At 52.3% G+C, this 22,475-nt stretch overlaps 1 protein-coding gene across 1 annotated transcript in view; it reads left to right on the top strand.

Annotated features, from left to right (window-relative positions):
* The window catches only part of BPI (bactericidal permeability increasing protein), a 26,706-nt gene extending 11,681 nt beyond the window's left edge, over positions 1-15,025 (top strand). Inside the window, exons 8-15 of the mRNA XM_049650811.1 lie at positions 3,144-3,320; positions 4,182-4,241; positions 6,068-6,235; positions 7,238-7,305; positions 9,480-9,522; positions 11,946-12,009; positions 13,072-13,148; positions 14,718-15,025. Coding sequence (XP_049506768.1) covers positions 3,144-3,320; positions 4,182-4,241; positions 6,068-6,235; positions 7,238-7,305; positions 9,480-9,522; positions 11,946-12,009; positions 13,072-13,148; positions 14,718-14,756 — 696 coding nt within the window. The 3' untranslated portion in view covers positions 14,757-15,025. The remainder of the gene's footprint in view (positions 1-3,143; positions 3,321-4,181; positions 4,242-6,067; positions 6,236-7,237; positions 7,306-9,479; positions 9,523-11,945; positions 12,010-13,071; positions 13,149-14,717) is intronic.
* Positions 15,026-22,475: the final 7,450 nt, after the last annotated feature.

Here is a 22,475-nt window from a genome sequence, read left to right as displayed (position 1 = left end):
GTGGATGGATGGATGGTGAATAGATGATGAATGGATGGATGGTGGATGGATAGATGGATAGTGGATGGATGGATGGTTGGGTAGATGGATGGTGGATGGATGGATGGATGGATGGTAGATGGATGGTGGATGGATGGATGGTGGATAGATGGAGTATCATTTCATGCTACTTTCCCCCCTACTCACCACCCTCCAACCAGGCACGTGGGCTTTGCACTTTCTCAACACACCAAGCTCGTTCCCACCTCAGAGCCTTTGTCTTACCCATCCCCTCTGCCTGAACTGCCTTCCCTCGCATGCCCCCCTCTACCCACTGGCTTCTTCTACTCCAGGTGAGTCTGTGCTTGGATGTCACTCCCAAAGCAGCCTTCCCTGACCACCCCAGCTGGAGTGGGTCCCACCCTTGAATTCCCTCTGGATGTACTTCATTCAGTCCCTCCACGATTGGTGATTGGCTTGTTTGTTTACTGTTTACTTGTTGGTTCTAAAATACATTTGATATAAAAAAGAAAATTTAGAAACTACAGAGAAGCAGAGCAGAGAAATAAACAAATAGGAAGGAAAGGAGGAGGGAAGGGAGGAGAGGGAGAGAGATTACCCAAACATTACAACTCAGAGGCTAAAATTAACAACTCAGGAAACAACAGATGTTGGTGAGGATATGGAGAAATGGGAACCCTCTTGCACTGTTGGTGGGAATGCAAACTGGTGCAGCCACTCTGGAAAACAGTGTGGAGGTTCCTCAAAAAATTATAAATAGACCTACCCTACAACCCAGCAATAGCACTCCTAGGAATTCTTCCAAAGGACACAGGAGTGCTGATCCGAAGGGGCACATGTACCCCAATATTTATAGCAGTGCTCTTAACAATAACCAAATTATGGAAAGAGCCCAAATGTCCACCAACTGATGAATGGATAAAGAAGATGTGGTTTATATATACAATGGAATACTACTTGGCAATGAGAAAGAATGAAATCCTGTCATTTGCAACAACATGGATGGAACTGGAGGGTATTATGCTGAGTGAAATAAGTCAGTCAGAGAAAGACAGATACCATATGTTTTCTCTCATATGTGGAACTTGAGAAACTTACCAGAAGACCATGGGGGAGGAGAAGGGGAAAAAAGAGTTACAGAGAGGGAGGGAGGCAAACCATAAATAAGAGACTCTTAAATACAGACAATAAACTGAGGGTTGATGGGGGAGGCAGGGAGAGAGGGGAAAACGGGTGATGGGCATTGAGGAGAAGGGCACTTGTTGGGATGAGCACTGGGTGTTGTATGTAAGTGATGAATCATGGGAGTCTGCCCCCCAAACCAAGAGCACACTGTATACCCTAACCAGAACTGCTGTGAACATCCTTGTATCTGGGTCTCTGCCCATCCTTGGCTATCTCCTAGAAGTGGCATTGCTGGACCAAATAGTATACTTTAAAAAAAAAAATCTAAGTGGTACAATGGAATAAAGGATGAGAATAACCTGTTTATTGACCCCCCCCTCCCAGGCTCCTGCCCAGAGGTCATGGCTGTGAGGCTCAGGGTGTGTTATATGTGAGTCTCCGGGCTCCCTGGTTCTAAACATTCACATAAATGCAAGCCCATCCGGTTTTGCTGGTAATCTGTTTGCATGAATGGATACATAGCATCTTTTCACTTGCTTTTCTCGCTTAAAAATCTGCATTAGAGTTGGCACATGGGTCCACTTATTTATTTATTTTGAGAGAGAGAGAAAGTGAGCACATGCATGTGAGCAGGGGAGGGGCAGAGAGAGAGAGAGAGAGAGAGAGAATCCCAAGCAGGCTCAACGCTGTCAGTGCAAAGCCTGATGTGGGGCTCAAACTCACAAACCATGAGATCATGACCTGAGCCGAAACCAAGAGTCGGATGCTTAACCGACTGAGCTACCCAGGCGCCCCTCACTTATTTATTATTTTAAAGAGTTGCATGGTATTCTGTAAGATAGGTGAAAGGGTGGTTAATTTTTTATGACCAAACGATTCAAAGGTACAGAGAAGATTACACACTGACGTACCTACCACCGAGCTTTAAGAAATGTTACCATTAAGGGGCGCCTGGGTGGCTCAGTCGGTGGAGCGTCCGACTTTGGCTCAGGTCATGATCTCACAGTTCATGAGTTCAGGCCCCACGTCGGCCTCTGTGCTGACAGCTCGGAGCCTGGAGCCTTCTTTGGATTCCGTGTCTCCCTCTCCCTCTCTGCACGTCCTCTGTTCACACTCTGTCTCTCCCAAAAATGAATACACATTAAAGAAGAGAGAGAGAGAAAGAAAAATGGAAAAAAATGTTACCATTTTGCTGTATTTGCCTCTGATTTTTTTCTTTGAAACATTCGAAAAATAAACACCGAGGCTTCCTTGGGCACCTGTACCCCGCAGGGAACCCACACGGATAAGACGCCCGTGTGTATCCTTCTTACCTGTGGTGTTTACACTTTTACTGCTTATCTATGTGTCGATAATTCTTAAATAGTACGTTTTATATGCCTTTAAATTTTACATAAATGGTATTCTACCATATGTATCTACAACTTACTCTTTTATAACTCAGCATTGGGTTTTTTTAGCTAAATAAATGATCTGCTTTGGCAACGTGTGGCCAAGTCGCTCTTCAGAAACTTATAAACATATATTCCCCCACAGCATCTGAACACTCTCCCCCAAAACTGGATGGTGTGAGCTTGAAATATGCATACACTTAAAACAGTTTACCTCTCCCTTTAACATTTTGCTAATTTGACAGATGAAAGCAAACAAACAGAACCTCGCTGTTCTTCTGGTAGAATTTCCGTGCTTGTTGGCAAGGTTGAAGCTGGGCCGACGGAGTGGCCGGGAGGTTGGGAGTGTCGCACGAGCGGCCTCAGGCAAGCCTCTTCAGCTCCCGGGGCCTCAGTATGCTTTCCTGCAAAATGGGCATAATCACATCCCCCTCGCAGGACTGGCAGGAAGAGCCCCTAGAAACTAGCACCAAGGAGGCGTAGGACATTCTTGTTAGTTTCTGCCATGGCTTCCTCCTCTGTGTGAGTGCGTGATTGGTACCCCCAGCCCATTTTCTCCTGGAATGAAGACGTTGAATTATAATTCCTGAAGGAAGCCCGGGCTCACCCTGTCGCCTCCGCCCCCAGGGGGAGTTTTTCAGGTGGGCCCACCCCAGTCCCCCTCCCTTTGCCCCTCCGCCACTGGCCTTTCCCAGCGACCACGACCGCATGGTGTACCTGGGCATCTCCAACTACTTCTTCAACACAGCGGGATTCGTGTACCAACAGGCCGGGGTCCTGAACCTGACCGTCACAGACAACATGGTAAGGCCAGGCTGGGGGTGGATGCGGGAAGAGCACAGCAGGCCGTCTGGACTTGAACTTGTGTTTACATGGGGGAGATCACAGTCCAGCCCCTAAGGGCAGCCAGACCTGAGTTGGAATGTCAGCCCCCTCTTTTCTAGCTGGGTGACCTTAGAGCGGTAGGTCAACCTCTCAAAGCACTCAGCACGGGCTTAGCACGTAGGAAGTCCTGGACGAGGATAAAAGTTACAGCCAACACCGCCCTTGCCCTCGCCCTTGTGCCCTGATCCAGTCTTAGCCTCAAACCACCATTATCATCAACCTCAGTGTCTCTATCGATATATTCAAAGCTGAGTCCTGCTCTGGGCCTCAGTTCACTCATCTGTAAAATGAGGAAATAACCATCCTGTCCAGAGTCCAGGTGCAACCAGGTCACCAACCATGTGTCCCCTGGAAAGATAAACAAAGACCTCCCGAATGAGAACTCTTCCGGGTGAGAGAGTCAGCCACCAACACCTGCATTTAGCAGAGACTCAAACACACTCAGAGGAGGGGGAACGTGATGGCTTTATACCTTTACAAGTGTGCTCCTAAGAGAGTTTGGGCACGGGGAAGCTGGAGGTGAGCTAAGAGAAGCTGGGCATCCTATGTGATTGGTTTGGAGAGCCTATCCGAGTTTTTCAGGGAAAAAAAAAGGGGGGGAAGCTGGCAGTCCTGGCTGTTCCAGGCTGATTGCTGCAGAAGTTGGGGGTCCCCATTCTATTGTCACGTGTAGACTGGCCATTGTGCATTTGTGGTTTCAGTTTTTCACCCCTCCTACGGACCCCCCCCAATCTATAACATAATCCCCCAAGATCTTTTTCTCTTCTTTTCGTGCTACAGATACCAAAGGAATCCAAAGTCCGACTGACAACCGAAGTTTTTGGAATCCTCATACCCCAGGTAAGAAATAGTCTGTTCCCCTTTTGTCCACTCACGAGGCATCCTGGGGGTACCGGGGAGTACTAAGCTCTGCCGAATGGCTTGATGAGAGCCCCCCTCTCCAGATCTAGAGGCAACCCAGCCTGGGAGTGGAAGTAGCCTTGTGTAGTCCGTCCTCAATGCAGAGAAAGGCTCCGAGCACCCAGGTGACCAGGCATGAGGGTAGACACTGGGGGCTCTTCCATGCAACAAATATTTATTGGGGGTTCACCATGTGCCCAGGGCCCTGTTCTTGGCGTCTAGCAAAGCAGACCATCTCCCTGCCCTCCTGGAGCTCCAGTCCAGTGAAGAGAGAAAATTCTTATTCAGGTACCCAAAACAAATAAGAAAATGCACGCCAAGATAAATGAAGCCAACAGATTGATGAGGTCACTTTAGACAAGGACCTCTGTCTCAGTATGCTCAGGCTGCTATAACAAGGTGCCACGGACTGGTGGCTGACACAACAGAAATACATTTCTCATGGTTCTGGAGGCCAAGAAGTCTAAGATCAAGGTACCCACACATTTGGGTTTGGGGGAGAGCCTCTTTTGGGCTAATAGATGGCTGCCTTCTTGGGGCGCCTGGGTGGCTCAGTTGGTTGAGCGTCTGACTTCAGCTCAGGTCATGATCTCACAGTTCGTGAGTTAGAGCCCCGCGTCGGGCTCGGTGCCGACAGCTCAGAGCCTGGAGCCTGCTTCCGGTTCTGTGTCTCCCTCTCTCTCTGCCCCTCCCCTGCTTGCGCTCTGTCTCTCTCTAAAATAAATAAACATTAAAAAAATTTTTTTAATAGATGGCTGCCTCCTTGCTGTGTCCTCACATGGCCTTTCCTCTGAGCAAGCAAGCTCGGGTGTCTCTTCTTACGAGGACACTAATCCTGTTGGATTAGGGCCCCACCCTTATGACCTTGTTGAATCTTAATTTCTTTCTTAGGGCTTCATCTCCAGCTACAGCCATACAGGGGGTTAGGGCTTCAATGCATGAGTTTCGGGGGACACAAACATTCCATCCATAACAGCCTCTCCAGTGGTGGCCCTTCCAGAAATTTCTATACAGGAGGTACTGGTGTGGGGAAGTGTGACTGGTAGGGGGACCAGGGGACTCTCCTTGAAGCTTTATGGCCTAACCATGAATTGCCTGGGGGAGGGTTGGAAGCTAGGAGAGACAGGGGCAATGTCACAAAGCCCTCCTCAGTTCCCCCAGGAAGCCACCACTGCTCTGTGACATTTGAGCTGACTCCTGAAGGAAGGGAAAGAGCCAAACTGGGAAAGAACGGGGGGGGGGGGGGGGGGGGAGGGGAATGAGCATTCAGCAGGGGAACTTGGACAGGAACAGAGTGGGTCATATATTTGAGGAACAGAAAGGAGTCCCGTATGGCTGGAGCTGGAAAGCAGGGAGTGGGGCCCGTGGGGTGAGGTCGTGGACACCGAGCGCAGAGAGTGCAATCTTTCCAACAGCAATGGGAAGGGGTACCTGAGGGGCTCAGTCAGCTGTGCATCCAACCCTTGCTTTCGGCTCAGGTCATGATCTCATGAGTCGTGGGATCGAGACCCGTGACGGGCCGTGCACGGAGCGTGGAGCCTGTTTGGGATTCTCTCTCCCTCTCTTTCTGCCTCTCTCTCTCTCTCTCTCTCTCTCTCTGTCTCTCAAAAATAAATAAATAAATGAACAAATAAATAAACAAACTTTTTTTATTAAAAACAATGAGAATACATTGGAGGCGTTTATGCAGGGCCAACACAAGATAGGATTTAGAAACAGTTTAATAAAATCGTCATTTTGTTTGTTGTCCCCACTGGGGACTGCAGGTGGCCAAGATGTTCCCCAACATGAAGGTGCAGCTCGTCTTCTGGGCCTCCTCCCCGCCGCACCTCACCATGCACCCCGAAGGCCTTGTCCTCACCCCTACCCTGGATGCCCAGGCCTTTGCTGTCCTCCCGAACTCCTCCTTGGCCCCCCTGTTCATGCTTCGCCTGGTAAGCGGTTCGCAGGTGTGGGCAGACGAGGGCAGCGCCCTGGGAGTTGGGGGACCAGGGTGAACCTGCCCACATTCAGACGCTCCAGGGTCTGAGACCAGAGCCACGGTACTGTTTCTGGCTTCTGCGGGCATTCATACATTCAACTCTTCATTCTGTTGCTGCCTTGAAATACGTGTACCGTTTCAGGTTCATTCGCTCGTATCTTTGGTCATTCAGTTAAGCGTTTGTGTATTTGCTCATTCATTCAAGTATTCATTAGATTGCTGACTTGAAACGCGCTAGATCTGTTCTGGTGCATACATGCATTAATCTGTGCCGTTATTCATTTATTCATTTACTTATACCTTTGTTCAATTAAACATTCATGTGTATATTTGTTCATCCATTCATCTTTTATTTGCTGACGCACATCTCTGTCGATTCCTTCATCTGCGTGTGTAAGCCCTTGCTCGTTCAAGTTTGGGTTCTATTGCTGGTGTGCGGGTTCATCCTCTCTCTGTCTCCCCGTGAACATTCGGTGGCACCCGCTGTGACCATGGAGGCGAAGGCCAGACCTTCTCCCCACCGGGGGGTGCTCACAGGCCTCAGGCAGGTCTGCCGGCTCTCAAGTCGAGACCCATTTCCCCATTTTGCCAATCAAATGGGCTCCCGGGGGGGTCATCCCGGGTCTTACAGACAGTGGGCAGGAAAGCTGAGGCGGGGAGCTCGGTTTTCTGGCTCCGTCCATATTTGTTGAATGAATGAATGAATGAATGAATGGATGGATGAATGAATATCTTGACATTAGGGCTGGCCTGGACTCCAGCCCCGAGGTCTGTCTCACCTAGCCTGTGAGAACGGCCTGGGAACTCTGGAATGGAATCCAAGAGCAGCGGGAGAAAGTGGTAAGTGGTTGACAACCCAGGACTCACCGACAGGCACGGAGCAAAAGGAAGAGCCCCTCCCCCTCGGGTTCTGCGTGGGCTCGGGGACCTCACTCTTCGGCTTGCTGCTTTGCAGAGCATGAACATTTCTGTGATGGTCGGAGCCACGCCTGACAGGCTTGTGGGACAGCTCAGGTTGAACAGGTAAGTGGGCCTGTGGGGACGACAGGAGTGGCTGCCCATCCGTTCTCGGGGCCCATGGGCCAGCAGTGGCCCCACAACACCACGAGCACAGTGTCGTTGCTTTCTTGTTCATCGGTGGCAATTAAGCCTCAAATGGTGCACAGCGGGCCCCATAGCCCTGTTTTACAGACAGTGAAACTGGTGTGCAGAGGAGAAGGGCCCCGCCCAAGGTCATACATGTAGGTGACCGGTCATCTTGGTTTGCCCGCAGCCCCCCGCCGTTAGCACTGAAAGTTCTGCACCCTGGACGGCCCCTCCGTCCTGGGCAGACGCGTGGCTGGGTGATGCCAGCTGGTGCCTCCAACCCGCGCTGAGCCACGGCAGCGCCCAGCCACCCACATCCCTGATCCACCTTAGCGCTCGGAAAACCCACAGCGATTTCTTCCTACCCCATCCTTGGGACTTTGTCAGCCGCCTCGTGTTGGAAGAACCCCAACAGAGGCGGCTGTGGCTCAGCGCGGGCTCTGGTGTTGAGGCCGCCCGCCCTCAAAGCGCAGCTCACCTTGCAAACACTGAACTCACCAAGGTCCTGTCGCCCTGGCTGCAGAAGAGGCCATTGATTTAGAAGAAACAAATAAGTAAGCCCAATAATTGTTCCTGGCCAGCAGCACTGTAGGTGAGAATGAAATCAGGTATTCAAACGCGTCAAGGTATTGAGAACACAAGAAATCTAAGTGCTCAGTAAGCAAGACAGAGAGGCACACGCGGAAAAGAGAAAGACAGCAATAGGCGAGAGACAGAGAAAGTCAGAAACGGAGACACATGGAGAGACTCTCAGAGAGAGATACACACAAAGGGGGGGTGGGAGAGACAGAGAGGGACAGACAGACAGATGATGGAGAGGCATGATAAGAAAGAGACCGAGAGAGAGAGAGACAGAAGGGGGGAGAGAGAGAGAAGGACACACACACACACAGCAGAGAGGGAGATCCTCAGAGAGCAGATGTGATGGCCCCAACCGCTAGACCTGCTGTCTGCCTCTTAATCACGCTCGCGCTGCTCGGATTGAGTCTTGACCTACATTCCTGCCCATTTCCGCCCTCTCTCCAGCACAGAGCTGTCCTTCTTAACCTTGAGACTGGCTCCTGAGGTTTACACGCGGCTTATTTCTCCGGGCGTCATTCTGACAGGTGTTACTGCCTCAGATACATGTGGATTTAATTTTCCTTGAACGCCCATGGGCCTCCCAAGTAGGGGAGCCAGAGAGGATACAGCTGGGTGAGGGCTGAACAGACTCTCAAACACGCGGGGCTGGGGTGCGAGAGTCCACAGGGCGGGAGTCCCGGGGCTCCCACCTCTCGCCGGACAAGGGTGAGTTTGCAAGCTCCCCTTCTAGGGTATTCGAGACAAGAGCTCAGGCATCAGAGAGATTGGATTGAGATTCCACTTTGCTGATTGTTAGTTGTGAGACCTTGTAAGTTGCCTAGCGGCTTCGTCAGTTTCCTTATCTGTGACCTGCGAGTGTGATGGCCCTTGCCTCCTGGGGGCTCTATGATTTCCCATGGAGGATAGCACACAACATAGTGAGGGATGGAGGTTCAACAAGGAGCCACGTGGTCCCCCCCCTCTTTGATCACTGTTAAAATGTCATAAAGACTGTAAAGAGGGGACAGTTTATTGGTAATTGAGAAGTCTAAGGATTTCAGGCAAGGGTGGATCCCAGTGCTCAAATGATATCCTGAGGATTCTGACTCTCTCCATTTCTTGGTTCTGCTCTCCCCTACGCGCGGTCCATTTCACAGCAGGCTGTCACCAAGGGGCCACAAAAATGGCCACCGGGAGCTCTCCTTTCCCGGAAGAAAGAAAACACCTCCTCCCCAATATTTCCAGAAGTCCTAGGGCCAACTCTCGTTGCACCAGCATGGGTCACAGGTCCCTCCTTCCAACAATCACGATGGCAGGGAAGGTGGACTCTGCCCTTTTGCCAGACTACCCCAGAGCTCAGGGCTAACAACGTAGGATACCCTAAGTACCCTAAAGAAACAATCAGGGGGCTGTGACCAGAGGAAGGGGAATGAATACTGGGTGGGACAACCAGACGGCATCCACCAGAGAGGGCCCCTTCTCCCCAGCAACAGGGCTCTAACACAGCTCAGCCAAGTGGTGGTCTCAGTTTCTTCCTCCTTTTCTCACAGGCTGCTCCTAGAACTGAAGCACTCAGACATCGGCCCCTTCTCGGTGAGTCTGAGGCCCTTGGTGGCTCCTTCTGTCCCCCTGATTTGGAGAGAACTGTCCTCAGGGCCCCTAAGGCTCATGAACTGTCCTCAGAGCCACCAGGGCTCATGGCATCCGGTGTGGAGGCCACCTGTCCGTTTGCATGTAATTTGCATGTGAAGTCACGGCGGGTGGAGCTTTGTGGGCCCACAGACCTAAGCTCCAATCACTGCTCCACACTTCCCCTCTCTGAACTTCCAACCTTCCCCCAAACCCAGGATAATCCTTCCTAATTGCACGAAGGGCAAAATGAGGGTGCGGTAGCAAGTCGTGGGGAGGGCTGAAGGCTCAGAGAGGGAAAGCCTCTCTGAGGAGGTAATATCTGGGCTGAAAGAGCCAGCAAGGTAAAGAACTACTGCAGGCAGAGGGAACAGCGGGAGCCAAGGCCCTGTGGTGAGAACAAGTTCCACATGTTTGGGGAATGGAGGGAAGCCTGCGTGGCTGGAGCGGATCAAGTTGGGTGTGGGGGTATAGGAGGAGATGCGGCTTGAGAGGCAGGTGGGGCTGGCTCATCCTGGGCCTTCTGGCCTGGAGTAGATTGTGTTCAAAGGGCAGTGAGAAGCCGGTGAACTGTTCCACGCAGGGGGCGGCCTGCTCTGGTTTGTAGCTTTTTAAAGATGCCCCTGGCTGGGGTGGGGGGGAATGGATTTGGGAGGACAAGAGCCAGCCCAGGTGGATCAGCAGGGAGACGGAGTGCATTTGTGGGTGAAGAAGGAGAAAAATGGTGGATTGGAGCCACACTTTGGAAGTGGTATTCGAGGCCGCGTGGTGAGAACTTTGATGTGGGTGGAGGGGGTGGTGAAGAATGATTCCTAGTTTTTCGGCCTGAGCAGCTGGGTGAAGGGCGGAGTCGTGTAGAGGTGGAGAGGGGCAGGTGGGAGGGGAGACAGTAGGTATCTCGCCAGCCCGATAGATGATTCCACTGCCTGCAATCACTGACCATCATTAAGCAGACTCACCCCTGCCCACCCCCCTTACTCCCTCTAGGGCACTGGAGTTGCCCAAGTAAATAGCAGCTTAGCACTCTTCACCAGCCACCTTGAATGAGCGTCGCCCTTGTGACTTCCATTAGAAGCCACGGCATGCTGATTCTGTCCTACACACGGCCCAATCTCCCAGGGGGCGTCCTGTTGAACCCCTGGAGAGCATTTTCTTGGATCCCTGAAATGCCCCCCAAGAGCCCCACCAAGTGGGTACCTTGGAAGCCACCTGGCCCCGACGTCAGACCATCCCAACATCCCTCCACATTGGATGGAAATCCAGCCAGCCATTCCCACCCAAAAGGACTACAACGAACAGAAGGACCCAAAGTGTCCTCATTGTATTTTCACAGACTTACTGGTGCCAGGGTTTTGTGGGCCTGCTTCTTCCCAGTATTTCCAGAATATTGGGAATATTCCAGATATACGGTGGCTTGACTCCGTCGGTAACCAACGTCTGCTTCTGCATAAGATCAAAATTTCAAGTTCTCAGATTCATGGGAAGAAGGGCACCACATTTTATGAGCCCCGGGATTTACAGCCTGGAGAAGGAAAGTCAGTTGCTCCCAGAACAAAAATGTACATATTTACAAGCTGTAAATGTCACCGGGCAATCATCTTGAGGTGCCACGTTACCTTTGAATAGTGTTTTACTATCGCAAAAGCAAAACATGTACGTTATAGAATAATCAGAACCTACAGGTGTGCAAACCAAAGAGAATAAAAGCCATTCCCACTTAATCATTGGGAGTATATCCTACCTGACCTTTTGCTGTGCATAGCCAACAACACAACAGAATTGTGTGGTTTCCATAGCCTGCTTTTCCTCACTCAAAAATATAACATGAATATCTCTGTGTGGACAATTAAATTTCTATGGTACTATTTTTAACAGTTGCATAGTATTTCCTAGAATCAAAGCACCCCCGGGCCCCCTAGGAAATTCCCCCATTTGTTAGACATTTCGAGCCCGATGCGGGGCTCGAACTCACGGACTGTGAGATCATGACCTGAGCTGACGTCGGATGCTCAACCGGCGGAGCCACCCGGGCGGGCACACACATTTTTAAGGCTTTTGCTGAACATTGCCAAACAGAGCCTCAGAAGGGTTGAACTAGTTTGCCCCGTCGCCAGCAGTGTCTGAGGTGATGCATTTTCTTACACAACGGTTTTCATGGTTAAATACTCTCTGATGAATGACCTTCCTTTCTTCGGCCTGGTACCTTCCATCTAGAACACGCTTCACATCTGGAACCTTTGGGTGCAAAAGAGATCACTTGGGTGACCTGATTGGGCTGCGGAATCTGCCTGGCATCACCTGGGTCCCAGCTCGGAGGTTGTCCTGTCGGGGAGGGAGGCTGATGCCCAGGCGCCCTGACATGGCTTCCGTCCTTTTCTGATTTGCAGGTTGAAGTGCTGCAGGCTGTCATGAACTATGTCGTACCCATTGCTGTGATTCCCAAGGTCAACGGTAAGGCGCTTTGGAGAAACGGCTGACTTTCAGTCCTAGGGGAGGCGGAGGGAGTTAAGTCCTACAGCCGCCTAACACCTGGCCCCAGTTATGGAGGCTGGAGGGTGGTCACTCCAATGAACCTCACATGGCATCTGACCCAGAAAAGGGGATGGAAAAAAAGGGGACCCCACGGGCTGAGCTCCTATCATGTGCTCATCCACCATTTCACCCAGTCTTTAAGACCGCCCCATGACATGCAGGTTAGTAATCTCTCCAATTTTTGTGGGAAGAAATGGGAGATCCGAGAAGTCACAGGGGGCTGGTTGCAGGTCCCAGGGGAGGGTGAGAGATGAAGCTGGGATCTGATCCCAGCTCTGAAGCCAGAGCCCTCAGCCCCCGCCCACCTCTGGGAGAAGGGCTAACCTCGACTAACGGCTTCTGCTCATCGCCCTGATAAAAGCCTAACCTTTGCAGAGCCAGGGACAAGAGAGCACATACCTCTCTTAGAGGACCACATACCACAGGACTAGAATAGTTAGAAATTGTCAATTAAGACAAAAGTTATGATATAGGCTACGACATCTCCCACCTTGGCAAATGTAGCTTCCTAATGATCTGGGAGGCCAGGTTTGAGTTTAGAAGTCTCCAGAGGCTCACATCAGAATATGGTGGTATGGGGGGGGAGGGGTCCCGGGCTACCACCCGTCTCTAGTTTCATCCTAAACATCGAGGGGCTTCGTGTGCACACGGGTAGATACCCCCAGTCGCATGCCACGGGCTGTCTACCCCTCCCCCCCCCACCCCCAGCAAGCAGCCGCCCCCGACCTTGTACACCAGCATTGCCATCAGCCTCGGGAGGGGGGTCTTGGGGAAGAGGTCTGCACGCATCCTGAATGTGGGCTGGGGGCTGACGGGGCGAGAAGGCAAGGCTCCGGGTCCCTGCGCGTGGTGAAGAGCATCTCTGGGGCAGCCTACTTGTCCAGCCTGCAAGTAGTGTCAGTCCCTACCCAGAGCCGGGGACGCTGGTTCAGGGAGGCCGCCCCCTCCCCTCCCCCCTGCTGACCTCCTCCTCCACGGCAGAGCGGCTGCAAGAAGGCTTCCCTCTCCCGATGCCCAAAAACGTCCAGCTCTTCAATCTGGTGCTTCAGTCTCACCAGGTAGGTCCGAAGGGCTTTTTCCGCCAAATGTCCCTCAACACCAGCAACCTGTTGCCACAAAGCTTCCCGCAGGCCAGCCCTGCAGCAAGCACCCTCTGCCCTTACAACACCCCGCGAGGTGGGGGACTGTTCACCCGCAGGGAAGAGGAAGGCTCAGAAAAGCCACGTGGCTATTCAATGGAGTCCAAATTCAAAGCCAGGTCCCCCCTCCCCGCCCCCGCTTTGAACCACTGGCTTGGAAGTGTTCCCACACTGTGTTCGGTAAAAATGGAGCTCACTTGGTGGCCACAGGGCCTCTTTTATAAGTGGATGTATTTAAATATTTGGCAAGTGGGTATCGCATGACTCCCTCGGCGGCCTGGCAACATTCTAGGCCTGGGGGAGAGGAGGGGGGGGTGGTGGTAAAAAGTGAGGTACCAAGAGGGGACTTAGTCCCAGAATGGAGACCTCCTTTTGTCTGTCCCCCAGCCAGACCCACAACAACATCTGAGACTACTTAGGGATGCTTTCTTCTCCTCAAAGGCTCCCTCTCCCGATTTCCCAGCTGCCTCTCACGGGGTCAGTGCCGGCTTCTTTCCTGGCTCCTTCTTCCCTTTCCTTCCCCTTCCTTCCTCCCTCCCCCTCCCTCCCCTTCTTCCCTTCACCTTCCCTCCCCCTCCCTCTTCCCCTCCTCCGCCCCCTGCCCTCACCCTACCAGCAGGAGTTCTCCAGAGCTCCTGCCCAGGCCTCTGCCCTCCCCCACTCTTGGCTTTCCCTGCCCACTTGCCTCAAGCCAGCAGCCGCCTTTGTGCCACCCAGTGACCCAGCTGCACTTCTAGATTCTTCCATGCTCCCAACTTGTGCATTCGCTGGTGTCCCTGGAGTCTCGGCCCTGAGGCCCCTTAACCCAGCATGTCTACTGGGTAATGACACTGCCACCCCACTATAGCGTTCCTTAACTTGCTCAGTGGCTTTCCTGTTAACCTCGTGACCTTCGTGGGGCCTGGCCACGTTGCCCAGATTCCCCGCCCTCCCTCACCCCCAGTCCCCAGTTCTTCAGGCAGGCTGCCAATGGGGCTGAGACTACAGAACAGTAGCCAAGAAAGCAGAGGCCGCACATCCCCCCATGTTCCCCACGTTTTACCAAGTTCATCCTTAAAAAAAAAAAAATGACTCCATGGTACCATGTAATTTCTTCATTTCTGAAAATGCTGAGCGAAGGGCAGGAAGGAGCAAAGAAAAGTGGTTTTGCAGCCTTGATGGGAAGGAGGCTCCCTTGAGCTGCCATGAGGCAGGGATGACAAATGAAGGCCTGTGCCGCAGCCCGCGGTCCCCCACCCGTGTCTGGGAGGGGACAGCTGCCAGGGCGGCTGCTGATAGGATCACGGCGCTGACATGCAGACCCCGGCGGCGACACCCCGAGTGCCCGCCCCCCCTCACTCCTGCCTTTCTGTCAGCAGACAGGCCCCGCTCTGCTCTCCTTCCCGTCGGGCAGGTGCTCCCAAGGTTTCCTTCAGAAACCCCAGCAGCCCCGCGCTCACAAACCAGGGCGCACGTCCCGCTGATGGCAGCGTTCTCCTCTCTCCCTAGAATTTCCTGCTGTTCGGTGCAGATGTTCGCTACGGCTGAAGTGGCCGTGGGCGCCAGGAGGGGAGAGGTTGTCCGCACCTGCTCCTGACGTGCCCGTGGGGCAGAGGCTGCCTTTCTCCAGCCCTTGCACCAGAGGCCCTTGCAAATTTCTCGGAACTCAGATTCGGAAATGACCTCCATACAGGAACTGTGTTCCTTGAGAAAGCGTGGGATGTGTATTTCAGGGATTATGAGCGTCCTGCGAGGCCTGAGTCCCCCCTCCCCGCCCCCCAAAAAGCACTGCTTTCTCTGTGGAATTCTGTGTGATGGTGTCGTTTCTTGTTTTATGTCCATTCTTTTGTTCACCGTCTGTACCCAGCATGCTCTGCGGTGCTGACAGCACAGCCCCCACACTCCCTTCTCAGTAGAAAGTCTTCTCCCTTTTTGGGGACACCCCTCATGCCACACTTCCCAAGAGTACTTAGAGTTTACTCAGTCCAAAGGGAGCGCATCTTGCCTCCTAAGTAAGGTCAGGCGGAGTGGATCCACCTGCTGGGCTGTTGTTTCCGCCACTGCCACACGGTGCCGCTGTTGAACAGCTATCCTGTGCAGCCTGTCGTCTTGACTACAACCTCCGGAGCCTGTTGCTCCTGTCACCACCACACAGTGTCGCTGTTGAACGGCTGTCCTGCACAGCCTGTTTCCTTTCCCCACCCTTTGGCTCTGATGTGGCTCCCTTTTCCCAAGCTCTCCTGCTCAGCCGTTGACCCCAAAGCAGAACACTGGGCCAGGGCACAGATGCCATTAGAAGTGTTGGTCACATCCTTAGCTGCAATAGCTCTCCCCCATGACGTTCAGGGCTGGCACCAGACCCCTAGCCCAGACTACCCTCTGGCCCTTGGTGAGTTTCCTTGGGGGCTCTGGGCCATTTCCCCTCATGGCATACCAGCGGTGGCCATCTCGGGTCATTAGCCGGGTCCTGCTAGCATTGACCAAGCAGTCCTGGAGGGCTCTTGCACTGTTGACATTTGGTCTGAGACCAGAAAGATGAGTTCGAAGCAGGCGGTGGGGTATGGGATGACATAAGCAGATTTAGTTTTAAAAATGTTTGCTTGTGACTCCTGAAAGCATTTGGAGGGGCAAGAGTGGAAGGAGGTGGGCACAAATTAGGAGTCAGACTTCATCCAGACTGTTTCGTAAAAATGGAGAGGAGCATTTGTAGTGAGGAGAAGCGGACAGAAGACTTTAAACATTTTTTGTTTTTAAAGAAAAATGCATATGCTCTGCTAACATCATTGATTCGCTGTTAAATGGAGGTGGGGATTCTGGGGCCGCACAGGGACAGGGAGGGACATTGATCAAGCACAGCACACCAATGATTTCATTTAATCCTCAAGGCACTTTCCATCCGCCAAGGTGGGAATCACTCGATCCTTTTAGACTGAGTCACCCTCCCTGAATCACACAGCTGGCAAGTGGCAGAGCTGGGATTCCCCACCATCTGCCCTCAGAGCCCACACTCGGTCAAAATCTTGTCTGTTGGGGGCTTGGCGTATTTAAAGCAGGACTGCTGCGTTCAGTTGCATACGTTGTGTACTATAAAAAGGCACCAGGCTGAGAGAACAAAATCCTTCCTCTAATTTGTCCACCAAGAGGGTCCACATTTTTTTTCTCTTTGCCATGGAGGCAGACTATGACCAGAAAAGCAGCCAGTGAGGCTGGAAGAAAGACCATGAGTGGGAGTAGCAGCAGGATGAAACTGGTGGCCTTCAGACTACTAGGGACTCTGGCTTGCCTTCCAAGAAAGTAAGGGGGGGGGCGGTCATTGGAGAGTTTGATCAGGAAAGCAACAGAATCCAATTCACATTTCTAGAAGAGCCACCTGGCTTTGGTGGGGGGACAGTGCTGTTGAAGATGGGGACCCCTGCGCCCCCCACCCTCACATCCTCTCCCACCACCTCTCTGAGGATAGTTGCCCCCCCCCACACACACACACACACTGACCCTCTACTTTCTGACGTTCAGGCAGCCCCTGCCCCACTCTCTACAGAAAAAAAAAAAAATGCCATTATTTCTTGGACCTAAATATCGGTGAATGGAACACACTGAGCCCCACGGACGACTCTCGAATGGGGGAAACAGGCAGTTGTCTGAGGCGTGATTTGAAGAGTATTGACCACCACGCTCCAAATGATCTGCCGCGCTGCCCCCAAAACCACTGTTTGATCAACGTCTCCCTGCAGGCTAAGCATTGCCCGCTCCAAATGATTGCTAAAGTGTAGGGTTTCTTTGGGGGGGTGTTGGAAACGTTCTAAAGTTAGCTAGCGGTGCTGGTTGCACAACTGTTTGAACACGCTACAAGCCGCTGAACCATCCACTTGAATGGCGAATGTCACGGTACGTGAAATATGTGTCAATAAAGCCGCCAAAAAAAAAAAAAAATCGCCACTCCAGACTGCCTGAAAGCTCACCATTCAAGCAGCTTCCCTTCTGGGTTAAGCATTGCCTTTGGGGGTTCCTTTTGGAAATGGTGAGTTGTTAAATATGAAGGGAGGGTACCCTACCGGGGGAGAGAATGGGGAGCGGTCCCAGGGAGACTAACCACTATGTTCACCGTTTGCCACATCCCATTGGTGGCCACGGGTGGCCCTGCCTTGAGCCAATGTCCTCAAACTTTAATCCTCATGGCCACATCCAAAGATGGCCGGGTGCAGGACGGAGGGCGTGCGAGGTTTAGACAGTCTACGTGGCCCTCTCGAGGTCACTGAGCTCAGAGCCTGGTTTCAAACATCAACCCAGCCCCTCGTGGGTTGCACAGCTTTCCAAATGTTACTTAACCTCTCTGATCCTTCTCTGAAAAGTAACAATGAAACCTTGCCCTCCTCTTTGGCGTGAGACGGTTGGGAGAAATCGGTGGTACAATTACTAAGTTCACGGCATGGAGGTTTACAGCATGAGCTGTGGTCCCGGACATGGTGGTTTCAAGTCCCAGTTCCGCCACTTCCCGCTGTGTGACCTCGGGCAATTAGCTGGCCTTCAGCTATGAGGACACAGGAGTCCCTACCTCACCGAGCTGTTATGAGAATCAAACATACGTGTGGCACGGGACCTGAGGAATAGAAATCAAAGCAAACTGGGGGGAGCCAGAATGGCTCAGGCAGTTAAGTATCCGACTTCAGTTCGGGTCATGATCTCTCGGTCTGTGAGTTCGAGCCCCACGTCGGGCTCCGTGCTGACAGCTCAGAACGTGGAGCCTGCTTCCGATTCTGTGTCCCCCTTTCTCTCTGCCCCTCCCCTGCTCTCTCTCTCTCTCTCTCAAAAATAAACATTAAAAACATTTTTTTTAAGAAATCAAAATAAGCTGTAAAGATTAATAAACCTGGGAATTCTCCCTGTACTGTAAGGACTGTATCTGACGTGCCACAGTTGAATTCCTGATGCCTGCCCGACAGTTGGTGCTCAAGACTTATTACTAATTTTTTTTTTTCATGATCTAGGATTTGAATCCACCTCCTTGTGACTCAAAGCCACCGGGTTATGATTTTCAAAGTATGATCTGGGCCTGCCTGCCTCGACAGGCTTAACCCCAAGCATCAGAACCATCAGCTGGCCAGAAACCTGGGTGCAGTGACAAACTCATGGTATGGCCAGTCCTTCTCCCTCTCTAGGCCTCAGTTTCCCTATCAGGGGAAGGGTCTTCAGTTTCCAGGGCCCTCTGGAAATCCAGGAAAGGAATCCACTAAGGTGGGTTCTGGCAAATACTAAAGAACCTTTCCCTGCTGAGAAATTTTCATTTTAACAGAAGCTCCTTAGGGTCCCCAAAGCTAACAAGACCCAGTGAAACGAGGCTATGGCTGGGATTTTTAGATGCCGCCACAGTTGCAGAGGCAAAGGGAGGGCGGAGGGAGAGATGGGAGGGTCCTCAGGCTCCTTAGAGTCCCCCTGGGGTGAGGGGCTACGAATCCACACGCTGCTGCTCCAGAGGGCCTCCCGGCAGCGCGAGTAGGCGACACAATTTTCAAATCACACTGGCTCATCACCGACCGTACTATTCTCTTCTGTAAATCTGAACGCCCAGATCTGCAGATGATGGGGCTGGGAAGGAGGCCGCCATAAATATCAAACTCTCCACTCCAAAGTACCCCGCAGAGATCCAGAACCACGGGCCTTGATAACATCGGTCTCTTCCAGCTAGAGCTGACGTTCTCAGGAGTGTGGGTCCTGTCACAGACAGCTCTGCATGAAATAGGAACGAACAGAGTTATAGAATCGCCGAGCCTGGAGGGAAATCGGAGCTGGTTTTAGTCCCTTGTTCTCAAAGCACAGTCTAAGGTGGGACCACCAGGGAGCTTGTTAGAAATGCGGAGTCTCAGGGGTGCCCGGCCGCCTCAGTCTATAGAGCATGCAGCTCTTGATCTGGGAGGTCACGAGTTCGAGCCCCACCTTGCATGTAGAGATTACTTAAAAAAAAAAATTAAAAATGAATAAAAAATAAAAACAGAAGAAGAAATGCAGAGTCTCGGGCCCTAGAGGAAACTGATGAAGCAGAATTGCATTTAACAAGATCCCTGGTATATATATACAACTTTTTAATCCATTCATCTGTTGGAGGATTAGATCGTTTCTGTGTCATGGCCGTTGTAGATAATGCCGCAGTAAACATGAGGGTGTAGACATCTCTCTGAGATCCTATTTTCGTCTCCTTTGAATATGCACCCCAAAGTGGAATCGCTGTACATAGGGTAGTTCTATTTTTAAATTTTTGATTTTCTGCAGTTGGAAAAAGTTACCTGTTGCAATTTGCATTCTTACCAACAGTGCACAGGGGTTCCTTTATCTCCACATCCAAAAGTTGTACACACACATACACACACACACACACACCCCACAATGGAATAGTATTCATCCATGAGAGAGAAGGAGGTCCTGCCACTTGAAACAACATGATGGGACTAGATGGCATTGTGCTAGGTGTAATTAGACAGAGAAAGACAAATACTATATGATATTACTGATATGTGGAATCTAAAAAAGCCAAACTCAGGTCATGATCTCACAGTCTGTGGGTTCGAGCCCTGCATTGGGCTCTGGGCTGACAGCTCAGAGCCTGGAGCCTGCTTCCGATTCTGGGTCTCCCTCTCTCTGTGCCCCTCCCCCACTTGCTCTCTGTCTTTCTCTCTCTCCCTCTCCCTCTGCCTCTCCCCACACACTCTCTCTCAAAATAAATAAATGAACATTAAAAAAAAATAAAAATAAAAAAGCCAAACTCCTCAAAGCAGAGAGCAGAGAGGCTGGGGGTGGGGGAATTGGGGAGATGTCATTTAAGGAGACACATTTGGAACTAGTAGATAAGTCCTCTTAAAGGACTTCACAAACTTCAAAGTTGCTAAAAGACAAGACCTTAATTGTTCCCATCGCAAAAAAGAAATGATAATTACGTCACTTGTAGAGGTGGCACTTAACTCTATGGTGGCCATCATATTGCAAAATATAAACGTATCAGATCGACACACGGCACATCTTAGATTCATATAAAGATAAATTTAAAATAAAATAAACAAGATTCCTGGGTGATTTGAGAAATGCTGTCCTGGTCCAACGCCCTCATCTGGATTGGCTGCGGAGGAAAGTGAGGATCAGAGAGGGGCACGGTTTGTCCCAGGTCACACAGCCTGTCGGGGGCAGAGCCTAGACGAGGACCCAGGCTTCCTCGCTGCTAGTCCTTCCCATGTTCCTATGGCTCTATGTCTCCAGCACACGCTGCTCCCTCCTCCTGGACTGCCCTCTGCTCTCTCCTCTGCAAAACCTCAGTGTGACCGGCAGGACGCGGCAGGATGCTACCTTTCTAAGAAGCCTTCCTCGGTGACCCGCAGAGACTCCCCTGGGGGCAGAGCATGGGTCACTGTGTATTTTTAGTACCGTCTTTTGCAGCCGAGTCTCCCCACAAAAGGCCTATACAGACTTTGGAAAAGAATTCAAAGCTTTCCACAAGAGAAAGGCATTTGCTACAGATCAATAAATGCGGGAGAAATGCTCAGGGTGGTAATGGTGCCCATCGGGGCCCAGGCAGGAAAAAAGAGTCCGACTCAGATGGTTCTCGGGATTTGAATTAAGGGGCTATTTATAGAGGTAAGGGACAGGCTTAAGGACACCGGCAAAAGATGCTGAGGCCCCCAGGAACTAGCATCCCTGGATCCTGGCTTAAAGCAGCAAAGAAAGGGGTCCGGTGTCCAAGCCCAGGGAGGGCTAGAGCCACCTTCGGGTGGAAGGGACACAGCCACTATCAGACTGAGATCCAAAGCAAAGAGCGAGCGGACAAGTGCCCTGTTCCCTCTCTCTTCCAGACCTCTGACTTCCTGCCATACCGCCCTTTGGCTGAGCCCAGCTACAAATGAGGAAACTGAGTCACAGAGTGCCCAAGGTCACGCAGGGGGCAAGTCAGGATTCAACCCAGGCCGTCTGGAGCCAGAGTCCACACCCCTAACCATTATGCTGCTTCCTGCTTCCTGTTCGTTCCCTCTTTCAACAATGACCCCTATGTGCTGCTCAGTCTCCAGGCACTGCGGTTTCCAAATGCTGGGTTTTCCAAACTCTTTCAACCTGTCCTTATGAGAAGGGAGGGCGCTCTCACTGCTGTGGGACTTAGTGGCAGGAGCTCAGTGGCACCCATCACTGTCACGGAAGCGGATGGACAGCCTGGGAGAAGAAAGGCCCGGGGGATCTGAGCAGTGTTGGAATCATGCTGGCCCCAGGAGCCTCTGATGGGTTCTGGGTCACCAGCAGGGACCTTGAGCGGGGGGTGGGAACCCATGGGGGTGGAGGCCTGGCCCGGGACCGTGGGGCATGTGGCTGGCTGGGCAGGTCTAAGGTCCAAGGGTCACTGCTGTGGGAATTCCCACTTCTGCGGACGGCCCCCAGCCCGGGACATCCTCAGACTCCTGCCATAGAAGGAGTGACACCTGTGTCCCCAGGAGGTCCCCACTCTCCAGACTGTCCCCCCCTACTCCACATGGGAGTCACCCGTTCTGTCCCCGTCCTTTTACAGAAGCAAACTGACACACCAGGAGGACACGGACTTCAGGCTTGCCGTGGGTCACGCCAGGCAGGAGCTGAGCCACGTCAGAACCCGGGTTCCCAGCTCCCGGCCTAGGACCCCTCCCCACCACCACAGGCTGAGTCCCGGAAGCAGGGCCCCCTGGCACGTTGGGGAGCCCTTGCTGGCAGGCTGCTTGCTTCTTCGCTCTCTGCTCAGCCTGAACCGGCTCTTCCAGAGCCTGGCCCTCTCTCATCCTTGGGGACTCAGCTCAACACATCACCTCAGAGAAGCCTTCCTTGACCATCGTATTGGAATGGCGCCCACAGATCTGGGTTCGAACCCCCGGCGGCTGACTGTGGCCAAAATCACCTCACCTCTCTGAGACTCGGATCTTTCCACTGAAGTAAGACTGAGACACCCGCGTTAGAGGGCCGACAGGTGCACACGACCCGCGCAGTGTCCCGCACAAGGCAGGAGCTCGCAGCCTCTCGTCCCTGCCCCACCCCGCCCCAGGCTGCAGGGCTCAGGATTCGGAAGCCTCGGCCCTGCCCTCAGGAGCACCCAGGCTGGGGCACAGGGGACAGAGGAGCCGAGAGGCCTGGGCTGGAGGCTTCCCCTGTGCTCATCGCAGGAAATTCTGATCCAAACCCCGATGCCAGTGCCTTTTATGACCCATTGGGAAGAAACTGTTCCTCCCACCATATTCGATCTCTTGAGGCGGTCGCAGAGACCCGCCCAGGGTC

The sequence above is a fragment of the Panthera uncia genome (genome assembly GCF_023721935.1).
Source record: "Panthera uncia isolate 11264 chromosome A3 unlocalized genomic scaffold, Puncia_PCG_1.0 HiC_scaffold_11, whole genome shotgun sequence".
NCBI lineage: Eukaryota > Metazoa > Chordata > Mammalia > Carnivora > Felidae > Panthera > Panthera uncia.
This window is presented reverse-complemented; position numbering and strand designations above follow the sequence as displayed.